This window comes from Drosophila yakuba, chromosome 3R (genome assembly GCF_016746365.2).
Source record: "Drosophila yakuba strain Tai18E2 chromosome 3R, Prin_Dyak_Tai18E2_2.1, whole genome shotgun sequence".
NCBI classification, from domain to species: domain Eukaryota; kingdom Metazoa; phylum Arthropoda; class Insecta; order Diptera; family Drosophilidae; genus Drosophila; species Drosophila yakuba.
The window spans coordinates 21595578-21611889 of NC_052530.2; the positions used below are offsets into that span (position 1 = coordinate 21595578).

At 44.6% G+C, this 16312-nt stretch overlaps 5 protein-coding genes across 7 annotated transcripts in view; 4 read left to right on the forward strand and 1 right to left on the reverse strand.

Moving 5' to 3' along the window:
* LOC6537841 (proteoglycan Cow) overlaps window positions 1-16312 on the reverse strand; it is a 44466-nt gene that overhangs the window by 24048 nt on the left and 4106 nt on the right. The window lies entirely within an intron of this gene.
* LOC6537843 (aminoacylase-1) lies at window positions 35-1886 on the forward strand. Of its 2 annotated transcripts, XM_039376227.2 has the most exons (5): window positions 35-298; window positions 352-843; window positions 904-1318; window positions 1372-1614; window positions 1792-1886. In XM_039376227.2, exons 1-4 carry the CDS (start codon window positions 202-204, stop codon window positions 1574-1576), a joined length of 1209 nt encoding a protein of 402 aa, XP_039232161.1. In that variant the 5' UTR covers window positions 35-201; the 3' UTR covers window positions 1577-1614; window positions 1792-1886. The 2 variants fall into 2 exon arrangements, with proteins under 2 accessions (XP_039232161.1, XP_002098384.1); XM_002098348.4 differs by lacking the exon at window positions 1792-1886 and having other exon boundaries at window positions 1372-1775.
* On the forward strand, window positions 2372-3882 carry LOC6537844 (aminoacylase-1). Its single transcript, XM_002098349.4, has 4 exons — window positions 2372-2510; window positions 2575-3063; window positions 3124-3541; window positions 3604-3882. The coding sequence occupies exons 1-4, from the start codon at window positions 2420-2422 to the stop codon at window positions 3806-3808; spliced, it is 1203 nt and encodes a 400-aa protein (XP_002098385.1). The 5' UTR covers window positions 2372-2419; the 3' UTR covers window positions 3809-3882.
* LOC6537845 (aminoacylase-1A) lies at window positions 4458-5944 on the forward strand. Its single transcript, XM_002098350.3, has 4 exons — window positions 4458-4587; window positions 4653-5144; window positions 5207-5624; window positions 5682-5944. The coding sequence occupies exons 1-4, from the start codon at window positions 4497-4499 to the stop codon at window positions 5884-5886; spliced, it is 1206 nt and encodes a 401-aa protein (XP_002098386.1). The 5' UTR covers window positions 4458-4496; the 3' UTR covers window positions 5887-5944.
* On the forward strand, window positions 6117-8121 carry LOC6537846 (aminoacylase-1). Its single transcript, XM_002098351.4, has 4 exons — window positions 6117-6528; window positions 6584-7075; window positions 7133-7550; window positions 7610-8121. The coding sequence occupies exons 1-4, from the start codon at window positions 6438-6440 to the stop codon at window positions 7812-7814; spliced, it is 1206 nt and encodes a 401-aa protein (XP_002098387.1). The 5' UTR covers window positions 6117-6437; the 3' UTR covers window positions 7815-8121.

Sequence of the window (16312 nt, forward strand, 5' to 3'; positions counted from 1 at the left end):
AAAGGTGTGCGGTTTACTATCTTGGCTTTGCTAGATAAAATAAAGCTCTTACCGCAAACTTTAAAATCCGTGCTTCTAATCAAGTGGCCCAAAGTCAACAACTGATAATGCCATTAAGTCAATCCACACTCAGACTTCAAACCAAACAACACGCTGGATTACAAGTCAGTCTCTTCACAACCGCGGGGCATTCAACTCAAAATGTGCACTTGCCCGGAACAATGGAAGAACGACGAGGAAATACAAATTTTCCAGGAGTACTTGCGCATTCCCACGGTGCATCCAGATGTGGACTATAGTAAAGATTTGTTTTCAACTCCTTGCCTTTTTTTATCGCCATTTCCCTTGCAGCTGCATGCGTGGAGTTTCTAAAACGTCAGGCTAGCAACCTTAATCTCCCCGTGGATGTGGTGTATCCCGTTGTGCCTTCCAAGCCAGTGGTGATTATGAAGTGGCTGGGCCAGCAACCCGAGTTGAAATCCATTATATTGAACTCGCACATGGACGTGGTGCCCGTGTTTCCCGAAAAGTGGACCCATGAGCCGTTCGGTGCCCACATAGACGCCCAAGGCCGGATTTATGCACGCGGTGCCCAGGACATGAAGTCCGTGGGATGTCAGTACATGGCTGCAGTCCGCGCACTCAAAGCCAGTGGCTATCAGCCAAAAAGGACTGTATATTTGACCTTTGTGCCCGACGAGGAAACTGGCGGAGAGATGGGCATGGCTGAGTTTGTGCAAGGCGACTACTTCAAGGCCATGAATGTGGGTTTCAGCCTGGACGAGGGCATCGCCAGTGAGGATGACTCTTATCCTGTATTTTACGCCGAGCGTACATTGTGGCGTAAGTGCCCCATTTGCACGGTGGAGTAATAATTTCTGATTCCCTTTTCCATCTCCCTAGATCTTCGATTTAAATTCAGTGGCACTTCAGGTCATGGATCGCTGCTGCACAAAAGCACGGCTGGCGAAAAGTTTCACTATGTGATGGATAAGCTGATGCAGTTTCGAGAAACCCAGGTCAAGCTACTGACTGCCGACTCTTCCCTGCATATTGGTGATGTGACCACTTTGAATCTGACCCAACTCCACGGTGGCGTCCAAAGCAATGTGGTGCCCCCCGTACTAGAAGCCACTTTCGATATACGCATAGCCATCAACCAGGATGCCGATGCGCTGGAGAAGCAGATTCACGAGTGGTGTAACGAAGTCGGCGGTGGAGTGGCACTGGATTTCACGCTGAAGTGCCCCTCGGTGGTGACCAAGATAGACGCCTCCAATCCCTACTGGCTGGGCTTCCAACGGGGACTGGATGCACTGTAGGTACACAGAGATTGTGGAGTTTCGCTTTCTAAATTTGTTGAAATTGCAGTGGCTTGCGCACCCATACACGAGTTTTTCCCGGCGCCACCGATAGCTTCTACGTCCGGCAAGTGGGGATTCCCGCTCTGGGATTCTCGCCCATCAACAACACCCCGGTGCTGCTGCACAATCACGATGAATATTTGCGGGCGGACACCTATCTGCATGGAATTCAGGTGTACAGGAAGCTGATCCCCTCCATTGCTGATTCATAAAACGTTCAACCGAACGTTCCACTCATAAATGGAAATCAATATGCTACAATAAATATTGTTATACAAAAAACTAAAACAGGTCAACTAGACATAATTAATAAATATTTCAGATGAAAGCCTTAGCTAAACACTGTAAATACCTAATTATACCATTAGCTTTAATGAAATGTACATATATATATAAGGGATAAAGCACAAATAAAATAAAAATAAAAATATGCTACATTTGGTCTTATCTCTTATGAGTAATGTTTTGGGTCGATGAGTGTAAGACCGAAATTAAATGTTTAAATGGTGTGACTACTTCAAATCATATCTGCTTCTAACTAAATGAAAACCAATCACTGATAGCACGAAATTCAGAAAAGATGTATATGTCATGAACTTTGCCCCCGTATAATATCCAATAAATCGTCACTGTCATTGATATCGTTCTAAAAAACTAACATTCAAGTTAGGGTGTTGTATTTTATACATACTCGTACATAGTTATTACGAATAATTACATATATTTGTCACACCAAATAAATATTATAATAAACTACCGTAGTCCACAGACTATAAACATCAGTGGCAAAAGTTTATTGGTATTATGTGAACTTTATCGAATTAGGCTACCGTTTGCTATCAGACGTTTGTTTTGGAAGAGGTATGTACAAGAATATGCGCTGTTATCATTTTTATAACAACCGTGTTTGATAACGAGCTCATTATTTGATAATAATTCGAAGCCAAGGCCATAAAACCAAAATAACAGAACCCAAAAATGTCTGTATAAGTTCATTTTTTGCCAACTTTTGCACAGTCGAGTTTGCTAACTGGCAGCGAAAACATATCCGCAAAATGAGCGCCGAAAAGTGGGAAGACAACGAGGAAATCAAAATATTCCGCGAATATTTGCGCATAGCTACGGTGCAGCCCAATGTGGATTACAGTAAGGATTCCCCAAGGAATTCCTGGCAGCACCACACTCACGTACCATATATCTTAACTTCTAGCCGAATGCGTGGAGTTCCTGAAGAGGCAGGCACACAGCCTGGATCTTCCAGTGGATGTCATCTATCCAGTGGAGAAGAAGCCCGTGGTGATCATCAAGTGGTTGGGCACCGAACCGGAACTGCCCTCCGTCATTCTGAACTCGCACATGGATGTGGTGCCAGTGTTCCGCGACAAGTGGACCCACGATCCCTTCGCTGCCGACATCGATGAGGAGGGCAGGATCTTTGCGCGTGGTACGCAGGACATGAAGTCGGTGGGCACAGGATATCTGGGTGCCATTCGCCTGCTCAAGGCCAGTGGTGTCCAGCCTAAGCGCAACTTCTTCGTGACCTTTGTGCCCGATGAGGAGATCGGCGGTGAGCTGGGCATGCAGGAGTTCGTGAAAACGGAATACTACAGCAACATGAATGTGGGCTTCAGTCTGGACGAGGGCGGCACCAGTGAAATAGATCTCTTCTATGTCTTCTATGCCGAACGCATGCGATGGGGTGAGTAGTCCTTCAGCCTTAATTAAGACTTGCACGTAAATTATATCCCCTCTTTAATAGGTCTTAAGCTGAACTTCAGTGGAACCTCGGGACACGGTTCGATGTTGCTGCCCAGCACTGCCGGCGTGAAACTGAACTATGTGCTCAACAAGCTGACGGAGTTCCGCGAATCACAGGTTCAGCGGCTGGCCACGGATCAAACCATTAACATCGGTGATGTGACAACCATCAATCTCACCCAGCTGAGCGGCGGAGTCCAGAGCAACGTGGTGCCTCCTCACTTCGAGGCTGTCTTTGACATGCGCCTGTCCATCACCCTGGATGTGGTTGCCTTTGAGAAACAGATCCACGACTGGTGCGAGGAGGCTGGTGGCGGCATCGAGATCTCCTTCGACGAGAAGGAACCCTACGTAGCACCCACTAAGATCGACGACTCCAACCCATTCTGGCTGGCCTTCAAGGCGGCCACCGATGAGCTGTAAGTCTGAATCGAATGCTCCACAATACCCACTTCTAATTCGATCTTTTTTTTGTTTATAGTGGCCTTAAGATCTACCCCATCGTCTGTCCTGGGGCCACCGACAGCCGGAACATTCGAGCTCAGGGCATTCCGGCCTTGGGATTCTCCCCGATCAAAAACACCACGATGCGCATCCACGATCACGATGAGTTCTTGGGAGCCGAAACTTACTTGAAGGGCATTCAAATATACAAGAAAATTCTGGGCAACCTAGCCAATGTCTAAAAACTAAATCGAAATAATACATGAAAACCTTATCAAAATAAAGATTGATGATTTTGTTATAAGTTAGTAGAAAACTTCCTGGCTTTTTATCTTATCTTCTCTGATTTAAACGAATACTTTAATAAACCTGTATCTGAAAACTACAAGTTGCTATCCTTGCGACAGCAGGTTGATAATGCATGTATCTATATTTTGCTATATCATCATAGATAGCAGGCTGAAAGGCGCCGAAGCCCATTAAAGCCAAAATAATCACTTGATTAGTGAAACGCGAAGGTTATCAATCAAAGCTGTGTCATATGAATTGAATTTGTCACAAATTTGCAAATTACTGTTTTTGCGATTTATTTAGAACATAGAACATAGAACATAGTTTACCCAAAACTTGAGGTTTCAAAGGTTGAGGTTACAAAGATAATACATTATGAAATAATTTATATTTTTAATTAAGGTTACATAGATAAACACAACAAACTAATTTCTATTTAGTAAAGCTCCTAAAAATAAGGTTTCTATTCGGATAATAGGCGTGTGGGGTTTACAGATAAGGGCGTTACTATCGCAACAACACACACGTTTGATAAGCATTTAAATTTCTTGTCCATAAACATTAAAGCAAACAGTGCGATTATAAAAGCACGGACGATCTTTGTTGCAGCTCAGTTGCTGATGACAGAAGAGTGTGGAAATGAGCTCGGAAAAGTGGGAAAACAATGAGGAAATTAGGATTTTCCGGGAATACTTGCGTATACCAACGGTGCATCCTGATGTTGACTACAGTGAGGATTAGTTTTATTTTTTTTTTATGTAATTAAATAAATCTGTTTTAATTTTATTTGTTTAGCTGCCTGTGTGGAGTTCCTGAAGCGGCAGGCCAGCTCCTTAGATCTTCCTGTTGAGGTGGTTTATCCTGCTGTTCAAACGAAACCCGTTGTGATCATTAAATGGCAAGGAAGTCAGCCGGAACTCTCGTCCATTGTTCTCAACTCCCATACGGATGTGGTGCCCGTGTTTCGGGAAAAGTGGACTCACGATCCCTTCGCTGCCGATATCGATGAGGAGGGCAGGATCTTTGCGCGAGGTACGCAGGACATGAAATCGGTGGGCACACAATATCTAGGTGCGATTCGCCTGCTGAAAGCTAGTGGTTTCCAACCGAAAAGGACACTGTTTGTGACCTTTGTTCCCGATGAAGAGATCGGTGGCCAGCTGGGCATGGCGGAGTTTGTGAAGACGGATTACTACAGGAAAATGAATGTGGGTTTCAGCCTAGATGAAGGCGCCACTAGTGAAAGTGACGTGCATCATTTGTTCTACGCCGAACGTTTGCGTTGGGGTAAGTTACTCTACGATGATGATGATGATGGATTGAGAACATTAGCATTTCGCTTTATGCAGGACTCAAGCTGAAAGCCAGTGGAACTTCTGGCCATGGCTCGCTTTTGCTGCCCAACACTGCAGGAGTCAAGCTGAACTATGTGGTCAACAAACTGACTGAATTCCGCACATCGCAAGTTGAGAACCTTGCCAGAGATTCCAGCCTCAGCAAGGGCGATGTGACCACCGTGAATCTCACCCAATTGAGTGGCGGAGTGCAGAGCAATGTGGTTCCGCCGCTTTTTGAGGCGGTCTTCGACATACGCGTTGCCATTACTGTGGATGTGGTTGCCTTTGAGAAACAGATACGCGACTGGTGTGAGGAAGCTGGTGGCGGCATTGAAATTGATTTCTTCCAGAAGGAGCCTTATGTGGCGCCCACCAAGCTGGATAATTCGAATCCCTACTGGCTAGCTGTCAAAGCCGCCATCGATGAACTGTAAGTGCCAGTTTACTAGTCACTATAATAGTTAATCGAAATCCCTCGGTATTTTAGTGGATTGAAGGTTCATCCCATCGTTTGTCCCGGCGCCACCGACAGTCGTTTCATTCGGGAGAAGGGCACCCCGGCCATTGGATTCTCACCCATTATAAACACCACCTTGCGGATCCATGACCACGACGAGTTTCTGCAGGCTGATATCTATCTTAATGGCATTGATGTGTACAAGAAGATTATTCGCAATCTGGCAGAGGTATAAAACAAAATGTATGAACTGTATGGATCGTTGTTATAATAAAGATGGGCTGATTACTAAAGTGTGCTTCGTATCTTAATTTTAGAGAGTAATCTTATCAGAGGAAATAAGTTCTAGGGTGAATTTTTCCTTATATGTGTTATGTGTGTAGGTTTGGTAATCTGAAGGGCAAAGTTAAACAAAACACCTGGGAGCTGAAGAGCTATCTCAACTGTTAGGATTTCATCCAAAACTAATAGGTGATTCAAAACAGTTACCGGGTGATTTTTCGGCTTTCGCTTCCCTGTTGTCTTGATCAAGATATAAATCATTCTGATCGGTTTACTGTGGCAGATTATCAGTTACGAATAATGCACATGTTGTCACTACGTTGACTGTCATCCACAGTGACGAGCATTGTAAACAGAATTCGAAAAGAAATGCCGCTGTTTGATAATGTTTTTGTTATCATATATGCATAATGACTTTTGTGATATGATCCAACAGCATATAAAGCCAGCGGATGTCTTTAGCAGCTTATTCCCGCTTTATCACTCTAACGTTTCATATTCAAGATGAGTGCCGAAAAATGGGAAAAGAACGAAGAAATTCAAATATTCCGGGAGTACTTGCGAATTCCATCTGTGCACCCCAATATTGATTACAGTAAGGTCCTTATTCTATTATTTCCATTGAAAGCATTAGCACTTTTCATTTTTAGCCGCTTGTGTGGAGTTTATTCGTCGTCAGGCTGATTCCCTCAATCTCCCGGTGGACGTAGTTTATCCAGCAGTTAAATCCAAACCTGTGGTGATCATTAAATGGGAAGGAAGCCAGCCAAAGCTGCCATCAATCATTCTAAACTCGCACATGGATGTGGTGCCTGTATTCCCCGAGAAGTGGACCCATGAACCCTTCTCCGCTGACATTGATGAGGAGGGCAGGATCTTTGCACGAGGTGCGCAGGACATGAAATCGGTGGGCACTCAGTATCTAGGAGCTATTCGCCTCTTGAAGGCTGATGGCTTTCAGCCGAAAAGGACGCTTTATGTGACCTTTGTGCCCGACGAGGAGATTGGAGGCATCCATGGTATGGCAGCGTTCGTTGAAACTGACTTTTACAAGCAAATGAATGTGGGATTCAGCTTGGACGAGGGTGGCACTAGTGCTTCCGATGTTCATCACTTGTTCTACGCCGAGCGTATACGATGGAGTGAGTAGAGTGATACAGCGTTCACATCAGTTGATTGAAACTTCCCATTCCCTTCAGTACTCAAATTGAAAGTTGGTGGAACTGCCGGTCATGGTTCTTTATTGTTGCCCGATACTGCCGGAGTTAAGTTCAACTATGTGTTGAACAAGCTGACGGAGTTCCGTGAATCGCAAATCCAGCTACTGAAAAACGACCAAAGCCTCAGCATCGGTGATGTGACCACGGTGAATCTCACCCAGTTGAGTGGCGGAGTGCAGAGCAATGTGGTTCCACCGCTTTTAGAGGCCATTTTTGACATGCGTCTATCCATAACCCTGGATTTGGTTGCCTTCGAGCGGCAAATTCGGAACTGGTGCGAGGAGGCAGGTGGAGGTATTGATATTGAGTTCCCCCTGAAAGAGGCCTATGTGGCACCCACCAAACTGGATGATTCGAATCCCTATTGGTTGGCTTTGAAAGCCGCACTGGATGAACTGTGAGTGTTTGTCAAATGTGTGTCAAATAGAGAATCTCTAATACTTGTATCCTTTTCAGTGGACTGAAAGTTAAGCCGATAGTGTGTTTTGCAGTCACCGATTGTCGTTTTATTCGCCAGCAGGGAACACCTGCAATTGGTTTCTCACCCATCGTAAATACTGCTGTGCTAATCCATGATCATGATGAGTTTTTGAGGGCTGATAACTATTTGAATGGCATTCAGGTGTACAAGAAGATTATTCCCAGTCTCGCTGAAGTCTAGCCAAGTAAAACTATGTGGATATACCGAAAGTTTTATGTTCGTATTTTAACATTTAATAGTCATGCCATTTAGTTAATGATGAGTATACATAAAGATAAGTCTGTCAGAGCAATACACCTTGTTGAACCAAACACTTGTCTTGATAAGCATTTCGAGGTACCAGATAAAAATATAAAACCAAGTACGAAACCATCTAAAGCTCCATAAAATTTTTACTTTACCTTAGGGAAATTGCATCAGGAAAATGAACGTTGAGTTTTGTCTAGACGAAGGTGTGGTTGGTGCCAATAAAATCCACCTAAATGAGTGAGGTAATGTCTACTTAGTGCATAGATTGGAATTTCATCCTGAATGGCAAACCAGACTTGTTCTCTACTTCACAAAGGACTAAAAGTTCAAGCCTGTGTTTATCCTGTCATGTGACTACTTTGGATCCCTGCCCCCGCATTCTCTTCCATCAACCATGTACTGATACTGGCGCTCGACCACAACGAGTGAGTTCAGGCGGTCTCCTAAAACGAACTCATTTCGGCTCCATCCAGTGGCGGCGCATCGCGCATACGCCCCGTTGCCCTCTCCAACATTTGGCAGTTTGCGCGCTGAACTAAGGGCTGTCATCGATGTGACAGCATCGTAGAGCGAGTTTGCGAGACACGACTGCCAAGCGGACGAGACAGGTGGTAGTGAGTTTTGTCAGTTAGTCAAACAAAATAAATTTTAAGGCCCCCACCATTTGGGTGCGGAGCGAGGGGGTCAGGGGTTAGGGGTTAAGTTAAACTGCTGCATGTCAGTCTCTGCAAATTGTCAGTTGGGCAGCACTTCGGAATGTCTGACATGTGAGTGGTGCCAAGGGCAATAAATTATGCTGGGGCCGCAGAATGAATAATGACAACATGCTCTCCAAAGGACCCTTTCGTCTCCCCCGGCCCCACGTCCTTGTTGCACCCCTCCATTTTGGCCATTTGTGTCCTGGCTGCAACTGTGACCCGTGCGTGCCGATTAGACATGTTAATGCATGTGTCAGGGCAATGAAATATGTATTGATGGCAGTCCAGGGAGAGATCCCACCATCTCTCCATTCGTGTCCTTTGTGTGAGCAGCGCCCGGAATTATGACAATTTATCAGGCGAATGCCAGTTTTCGGGGGGGGGGGGAGTTTGGTGGGGGGAATGGTGTGCATTCCAAATGCTTTCCACGCAATTAACACTGACCATTAGTGGCGCCAGTTTGGCATAATGAGTGCAGTCGACGATGTCCAGCCCTTTAACGCTCGCGTTACCGCTGGCAACTTAATGCATATCATTTTTACTTTTAATGAGCCGGTGGCAGTTGGCAGCACAGTCCACCTCACCTTCGTCCTCCAACCTTCGTCCTTCGTTCCTCGTACTTCGTCCTTTCAACTTTTGTACTTTCTATTTCGGTCCTCCATCGCCTGCTGTCTGGTCCTTGCCGAGTGCACTTAATGCAGCAAGTTTTCGCAGCCCACCTGCCACGGACCCACTTGAAAGCAAGTTCTGGGTTCCTGGTTCTGGTTTTTTGGGTTCTGTGTTCTGGGTGCTGGGTGCTGGGCTTGGAGTTCTGGGCTCTGGGCTTACTCTCTTTTTCGCCGCGTTCTACTTTGCATTTTAAATTTCCGCCAACTTCCATGATGTTTGTGCGGCAGGGCGGGGGGAAAGCGGAAAGTTTGGCAACTTTTACATTTCAATTTTAATTTCTTTGGCCCACACTCGATGCCAAACCTTAAGCCGAACCTGAGCGAAATTCTTAATGGCCCACTCACACTAATTAGGGGAACGCAGAAGTTTCGAAGCCTTTAAAGATTTCTTGCTCCTTATTCCTTTTTTCCCAGCAAGGGCTTCACATTTGCATTTATTTCGACAGCAGCCTCGATTTTTTATTGCCATCCGAAGTTTATGACGAATAAAATCCAACAATCACAATGAAAAACTCGTTCCTAATTAAATTCAATTTACTTGTGACTGCTGCGGCTCGATGTCCCGAAATGGCAGGATCTCAACATTATGGCCATGCAATTAAAATCCCAGACTAAACGAGCTAAGGCTGGTATCTGTAGCACAGCAGAGGCTACAATAATAACAATGGTTTATTATTCTAATCATCTAATATGCTACGAACTAGAAAATACATTTAAATGATATATCTCATATATTTATATAATATATCTCATCTTTATCACGTTTATGTCAGCTTTAAATTTCGGTTTAATTTCCAAGAAATTCGTGTGCCTATTTTTTTGGCCTCAGCTGTGTGGCCATATTCTCGGCGCAAGTATTATATGTACAACATATATTTAGCTGGGGACAGCAAAGTGTTCTAGTGCGACACAAAGGCAATTGCCGCCGCCTTGTTTTCTAATGTTGCCACGGCTGCACAGTGGGCCACACAAGTGACCAGGCGGCAGGTTCATCCGTTGCCGCGTGAAAATTAATTTTTAAGTGAAGAAAAAAAGAGTGGAGCATATATAAAGCGCTCCAAGTGGAGTTTAATATGCCGTAGATCAAAGTCAGGCCGTAAACGAGATGCCATTTACGACCACGCCACACACACACACACATCCTGCCATAGTGCCGCGCCAGAAGAGAGTGAGCATCCGCATCCTGTGGCTGGGATAATAAACGTGGGTTAGGAGCTAGGAGTTAGGAGGAGGACCACGTCCTGTGGCGGCTGTAGCAGCTGACTGAAAAGTGTCATTAAGGCGCAGGCACGCCCTCACGCACTCACACGCTTAATAAAGTCAATTGAAGTCTCCAAGGCATCTATGTGTGCGTGTGTGTGTGTGAGGCAAATAATTTATTTTGTCGTTAAGCTTAACTCCAGCCATTGCGGAAAAAAGAGAGGCAAACTAATTAACTTGTTTAGCGCCAAAGCTGCGCAATTTCTACGCTCGCAGCTTAAGCTTAAGCGCCACTGCCGCCCAACTAATGAGCTCCTGTGTGCCACACTGCCATCGCTATATACACTTTACTATACTATACTATACCATACTATACCATACTATACCCTACTCTACTATATACTAAAATGTATAGTACTTGGTTGTGCGGGTGCGACATTAGGAGAGAGCGGAATTGCCGGCAAAATTCTTCTAAAAAGTTGCGCCTGATTAAGCCCTTGCGGCTTCAGGGGTGAAAGTGGGTTTTGGCTGTGCAAATGGCTCTTGGGAGTCAAGCGTCTACTTTTGCCACAAAGTCTCTTTGGCAAAATTTCCACTTGCACTTGTGAAAATTTATTCAACTACTAGTAGTTGAAGGAACTGCAGTTCGGCGACTAATTGTTTATATGTAATTTGTCTTCACAGCGTAAAGTTTTCGAATATCAAGAGTAGTAACTCACAAAATATGGACCTTCTATGTTTCATAACTTGTATTTTTAAAAGAAAAGCAGAACAAAGGATTATGAAAGCGACTAAAAATTGTTAATACTTCAATTCCAACTGAGTGAAACTTAAGTGAAACTACGAAATAGTTCATAAATTATTAAAAACTAGTATTATTTAGCACTGAGTAAGGTATGCTGGTGCTCAGAAAGGTAATGCAAAGTAGTAACAATCGCTAGAGACGAGCAATGTGGTAAGTATTTGTATTTGTTCCTTGTCAAAGCTGGAATTTCGACAGCAGCATCTTTTCTTTTGCTGCTGCCGTTGCTGCTGTTGCATTCGCTGTGGCAGAGCAAACTTTATTGCATACGCCAGGGCGCAATATGAGCCCGTGGCGGAAATGGCGTTGCAAGTCAAGCCAAGGCAAGTCAAGGCAAAATAGGCAAACGGGGCCAAGTGAAGGGAAAAGAGGCAAGAGAAACAGATCCCGCAACTGAAACTGAACTGAAACAGAAACAGAAACAGCTCAGAGCATGCAAAAGCAGTGCAAACTTGGCTTTCTGCGTCCCTCGGCTGCGCTTCAACGCTTCGCGACTCGGCGTCGTCGTCATCGTCGTCTGTGCGGGCCAGCAATTGCAATTTCATTTCCGTTCCCTGGCATTTTATTCCCTTTTTTGGCCTGCTCGCTGTGTTTGCAGTCGCCGTTCCGTTTATTTTCGTTATTTTCGAGAAATAAGTATGTATGTATATTCGACTGCTGTTTCAGCCTCAGTCTCATTCTCAGTCTCAGCTTCAGTGTCTGTTTCTGTTTTTGTTTGGTCTTGTTTTTCCTTTTTGTATACTTGGCTGCTGCACAGACTTTCGTGCAGATACGGTGAAAATCTTGCATAAACTTTGTGCCGAGTCGCTATCTAATTGAAACGGAGCAAAGGAATGCATTCCCAGTTGCTGGGGCGGAGTTGCACTTGCCGCGGAGTAACAAAGTGCAACAGGAAGTGGGAGCGGCGCCAGCTGCAATTGAATTTGCCACGAATATGCAAAATGAAGCTAGAATAAAAATGTAATTTTCCCTTCCTGCGTGATTGGACTGAAGCAGTGTGTGCCAATGTTTTTCCAAAACAAAAAAAAAACTCATAAAATAGAAAATAGAAAAACAAAAAAATAAGTGCCTTCAGCTCGGCTTTTTGCCAACAGAAAGTCAATCAGCCAGGATTCTGTTCAGGCTGTCAAAGTTTTCAGACCCTGTTTTTCCACTTGTCATTGTCTGTTTCCGGTTTTCTAAGACTCCTCGGCCCAGCTAATTGCAAGTTGAATGGAAAACTTTTGGCCCGCCTGTGTGCCATTCAGAATGGGCTTTACTTTCATACCCGTTTCACTTACAGTGTTTGCTTTTTTATACCCCGAAGGCAGCAGTTCGTCATTGGCAAGCGCTGCGTATACGCAATATTATTTTTACAACTGTCAGCAGTTAGCCTGCAAAAACTTTGCCTGGAGCCAACTTTTTAGAGCGAGTACAAAACTTTCGTTGACAATTTGTCAGGGATTTTTGACTATTTCCTAGAGTGCTGAGTTCAGTCCTGGGGAAACTCAATGCTGAGTTGGCGGCGGCAGAGACAATTTTCTGAATTTGATAACTGGCGGAAAAACTTTGGGCTGAGCTTTTAGTTTTTAAGTATTTTAAGAACATAATAATATCCATCTTGGCCCCAATTTTTGCCGTTCACGTACCCCGCCTAATTGCATAATTTGTATGCGGCATTTTGCGGCCGACTGCAATTTCGTTGGAATAAAAAGTTTTATGCTCCTCCATGTCCTTAGTCAACGTTTCGTACGTATTTGGCATTGTGTTTTGCTTTTGTGCCGTAAATTATTATCGCCTGCATGTGGGCCGCTCCCCCTCTTCCTCCTTCGCCCAGCCTTTCAGTTGGGATCCAAAGGATGTAACATCCTGGCCAGCTCTTCGTTACCAACTTGCCAACTGTTATTATCTGTCTCCCTGCTCGTTCGTACATTCACGGCTCCTTACTCGCTCTGCCTCTCCCTCTCTCTCTCTCTCTCGTTCGCTGTGTCTTGCTCTCTCGCCAGGCTCCTAAATTCTCTGTGTGTGCGTGTGTGCTTGTGTGTGTGAGAGTTATCGCATACAAGCTATAAACTCACAGTCGAAGTAGCGAACGTTATAATTTATTTATGGTAATGCGTGCGCACACACACACTCACACTCGCACACACACACACACACGTACACACACACACACGCTGAAAATGTCTCTGGCAGAAAGTTTTATGTGAGCCATACCTCAGGACCTCGCACCACACCCAAAAAGTCGTTTCGTTTAACGTCCATGCCGAATCCCTTTATCTTGCTTTTAATTTTTCCATGGCACCTTGCAGCTGAAATATTAAATCAACCATTTTCCCTCACCGCGTTTTCTCGACGTTTTGGCACCGGAAAAATCCGACTGCGCGACGCGACATGAGCTTCATTTTGGCCATGTCAAATGCCAATCACAACATGAAGGGAAATTTAATATGGCAAATTGTAATGTCAGGAATGTTCGTCAACAAAGTCAATATCAAGATGAGTTCTTTTGGGCAAATTTGTGTAAGGGCAAGGGCAAACCAAAGCCAATGGACGTCGCGACGGCAGAAAGTCTGCGAGAAATAAGTGGAAAAACAAGGTCGCCACCATCACGCATTACGTATACGCTGTGTGGGCCCGCAGGATATCTTTTGACTTCGTTTTCGAGTGGAAAGCGTTTTCATTATAATACTTTTCGCTTCTCTTTTCCCATGCGAAGGCTAATGAAATCAACGACAAAGTGAATACTCCACTGTACACAAAAGGCCATGCTGTTTCTGTTTCTGTATATATATGTAAATATTTTTTAACTAAAAGAGCAGACACTAAAATGACATGCAATTTTTTTTACTGACGTACAACTTCATTATACCATTACGCATTCAGGGCATTTTTTGCTAGGCTTTTGTGTCAAACGCAGACAACCAATTAATATGCATAATTTGTTACGGTTTTCTTCGTGCCCGAAATCTCAGCGAGACGGCTGTCAGCAAACGCTCTACGAGTCCTTGAGTCGTTGAATCCTCGAATCCTGGGGCCATAAATAATGACAGCTTAACAGGCTGGCACTCAGCCGCCAGACCATGCGACATACCATTTGACATGTGCTTAGCTGCCATAAAGCCCCAATGCCCCATCTCCCCGATTGAAATGCTACCGAATATCTGGCCATTGTGTCGACTTGTAATTGATAGGCAAGGCGACAGGCTTGCATCTTTAGCTTGGTATGGGGGATCACCTCTCGAAAACTCATTAGTTGCAATATGTGGCCAGATATCGTAACTGGACCAACCAACCCGTTCGGCCATCATCCTGCAGCTATTAATTAAAATTGCACAATTCTGTCTCAGGCATCCTTGGCTCTATGGCTCCATGGCTATGAAAATTTAATATTTGCCCGGCAGTAAATACAGATGTTGCTGTAGCAAACAAGAACTGACAACCGCACATACACACGCCCACACACACACACACACATATGAGCAGAAAGCTCGTCTTACATAATCAGTTAAGTGGCACACACATATGTACGAGGATCTCAATGGCCGGTTGTAGGAGTAGCCTGCTTCAAATCCTCCAGCTGTTTGGAGCCTGCCACACAACAATATGAAAGTGAAAAATGAGTTTGCTCAAGTTTTGCTCGCCCTTCGGGGTAAAAATATTTTAGTTTCGCCTTAGCTGACATCGAAGTTTTGTTGCTTCAAAACCAATTTGTCTTATTGGTGGTTGGGTGGATTCGCAGTGCAAGATTTATGAAACATGGAGCGCCGCTGCAGGAAGAAACCATGTAAAGTGGCTCTTAGGCGGAACAAATACGTTTGCCCCGAATTCGAGTTAAGCGGTTAATTAGCGCTGATGATCAAAGGAAAAACCAGACTCGCATCCTGCGGCTGTTCTATCGCATTACGTGTTCATGATTGCTCATTACAGGCGCAGAAAAAAGAGGTGAGCTTTTAATTTAATGATTGGCTCGAAAACCTATTATTGAAGTTCCCAATTATGGGTCATTAAAAATGGCAAGATAAAAGTGGGGATTAATCAACTATAATTCTATCACAATTTTTAATTGCAGGACAGTAATTTTATGCTAATTCCTTCGGTGCATTCGGTTTGATATTTACTTTTTTTCTGTGTGCAAGCGATTGCAGTGGTTTTTAACCTTAGCTGCCAGCCATTTGCCATTCGCAGGCAGTCGGTGTATCCGTGTAGACATTGCTCAACTCTCGCACGCACACACACACACACATGCAGGCAATTTGCTAATGTGTACGTGCAGGACTCGACTTCTGCCACAAAGAAATTAAGGATGGGGTTGCGATTGGCAAGGACGCAGGCCACAGTGCGATTGGGGAGACCATAAAGCAGACGAAAGCGGAATGCACAACAAGCCTGATAAGTGGGCGTGGATGTGGGCGTAGATGTGGGCGTGTATGTGGGTGTGGGCGTGGGCCGGTGAATAAACGAGTAAAGTGAGTAAAGTTTGCAGCGGATTCATAAGTTTTCCTGCTCGTTTCGGTTTCTTATTTTTGTCGATTTTTTTGTTTTTTTTTTTTTGGCGAGGGAGAACAGAGAAATTGGTATGTCTAGTTCGAGTCATATTTTCTTCAGAGCAGGAGCTGTGTCACTCCTGGGAAATTTTGCATCGCACAAAAGGCAAGAAAATTGCTGGTTGCAGACATTTTAGCTCCCTTGCTGTTTTTTTTCGGTTTGCTGGCATGCAATATGCAAATCTCTTTAGCCGGGCAACCGTGGGAATGGTCCTATAGCTATAGCAATTGCAATGCTAATGAAAGCCCAACGAAACGAAGTGCCCACCGAATGAGAACTTGTTGTCCGCACCTGAACACCGAACTGAACTGTACCACTGAACTCCAGTAAGCTCCGGCTGAGTGCTGCACCATTTGGAACGATTCCGGGCATCCTAAATAGGTGCTAATGCCGGGCCCAAATAGCCAGACAGCCGAATACTTATGTCGTTAACTTTTACAGCCGTTTTTATAACTTCTCGGGCCATGATGTCCCTGCGGGTGAACACACACACACACACCCACACACACAACATCCCTACACACAAACAGACAA

Excerpts from the sequence above, each read along its gene's own strand:
- LOC6537844 (XM_002098349.4), top strand. The coding sequence starts at position 2,420 with ATGAGCGCCGAAAAGTGGGAAGACAACGAGGAAATCAAAATATTCCGC. Across the intron at positions 2,511-2,574 it reads GCAGCCCAATGTGGATTACA|CCGAATGCGTGGAGTTCCTG; the intron begins GTAAGGATTCCC and ends CTTAACTTCTAG. Across the intron at positions 3,064-3,123 it reads TGCCGAACGCATGCGATGGG|GTCTTAAGCTGAACTTCAGT; the intron begins GTGAGTAGTCCT and ends CCTCTTTAATAG.
- LOC6537845 (XM_002098350.3), top strand. The coding sequence starts at position 4,497 with ATGAGCTCGGAAAAGTGGGAAAACAATGAGGAAATTAGGATTTTCCGG. Across the intron at positions 4,588-4,652 it reads GCATCCTGATGTTGACTACA|CTGCCTGTGTGGAGTTCCTG; the intron begins GTGAGGATTAGT and ends TTATTTGTTTAG. Across the intron at positions 5,625-5,681 it reads AAAGCCGCCATCGATGAACT|TGGATTGAAGGTTCATCCCA; the intron begins GTAAGTGCCAGT and ends TCGGTATTTTAG.
- LOC6537846 (XM_002098351.4), top strand. The coding sequence starts at position 6,438 with ATGAGTGCCGAAAAATGGGAAAAGAACGAAGAAATTCAAATATTCCGG. Across the intron at positions 6,529-6,583 it reads GCACCCCAATATTGATTACA|CCGCTTGTGTGGAGTTTATT; the intron begins GTAAGGTCCTTA and ends TTTCATTTTTAG. Across the intron at positions 7,076-7,132 it reads CGCCGAGCGTATACGATGGA|TACTCAAATTGAAAGTTGGT; the intron begins GTGAGTAGAGTG and ends CATTCCCTTCAG.
- LOC6537843 (XM_039376227.2), top strand. The coding sequence starts at position 202 with ATGTGCACTTGCCCGGAACAATGGAAGAACGACGAGGAAATACAAATT. Across the intron at positions 844-903 it reads CGCCGAGCGTACATTGTGGC|ATCTTCGATTTAAATTCAGT; the intron begins GTAAGTGCCCCA and ends CCATCTCCCTAG. Across the intron at positions 1,319-1,371 it reads CAACGGGGACTGGATGCACT|TGGCTTGCGCACCCATACAC; the intron begins GTAGGTACACAG and ends TTGAAATTGCAG.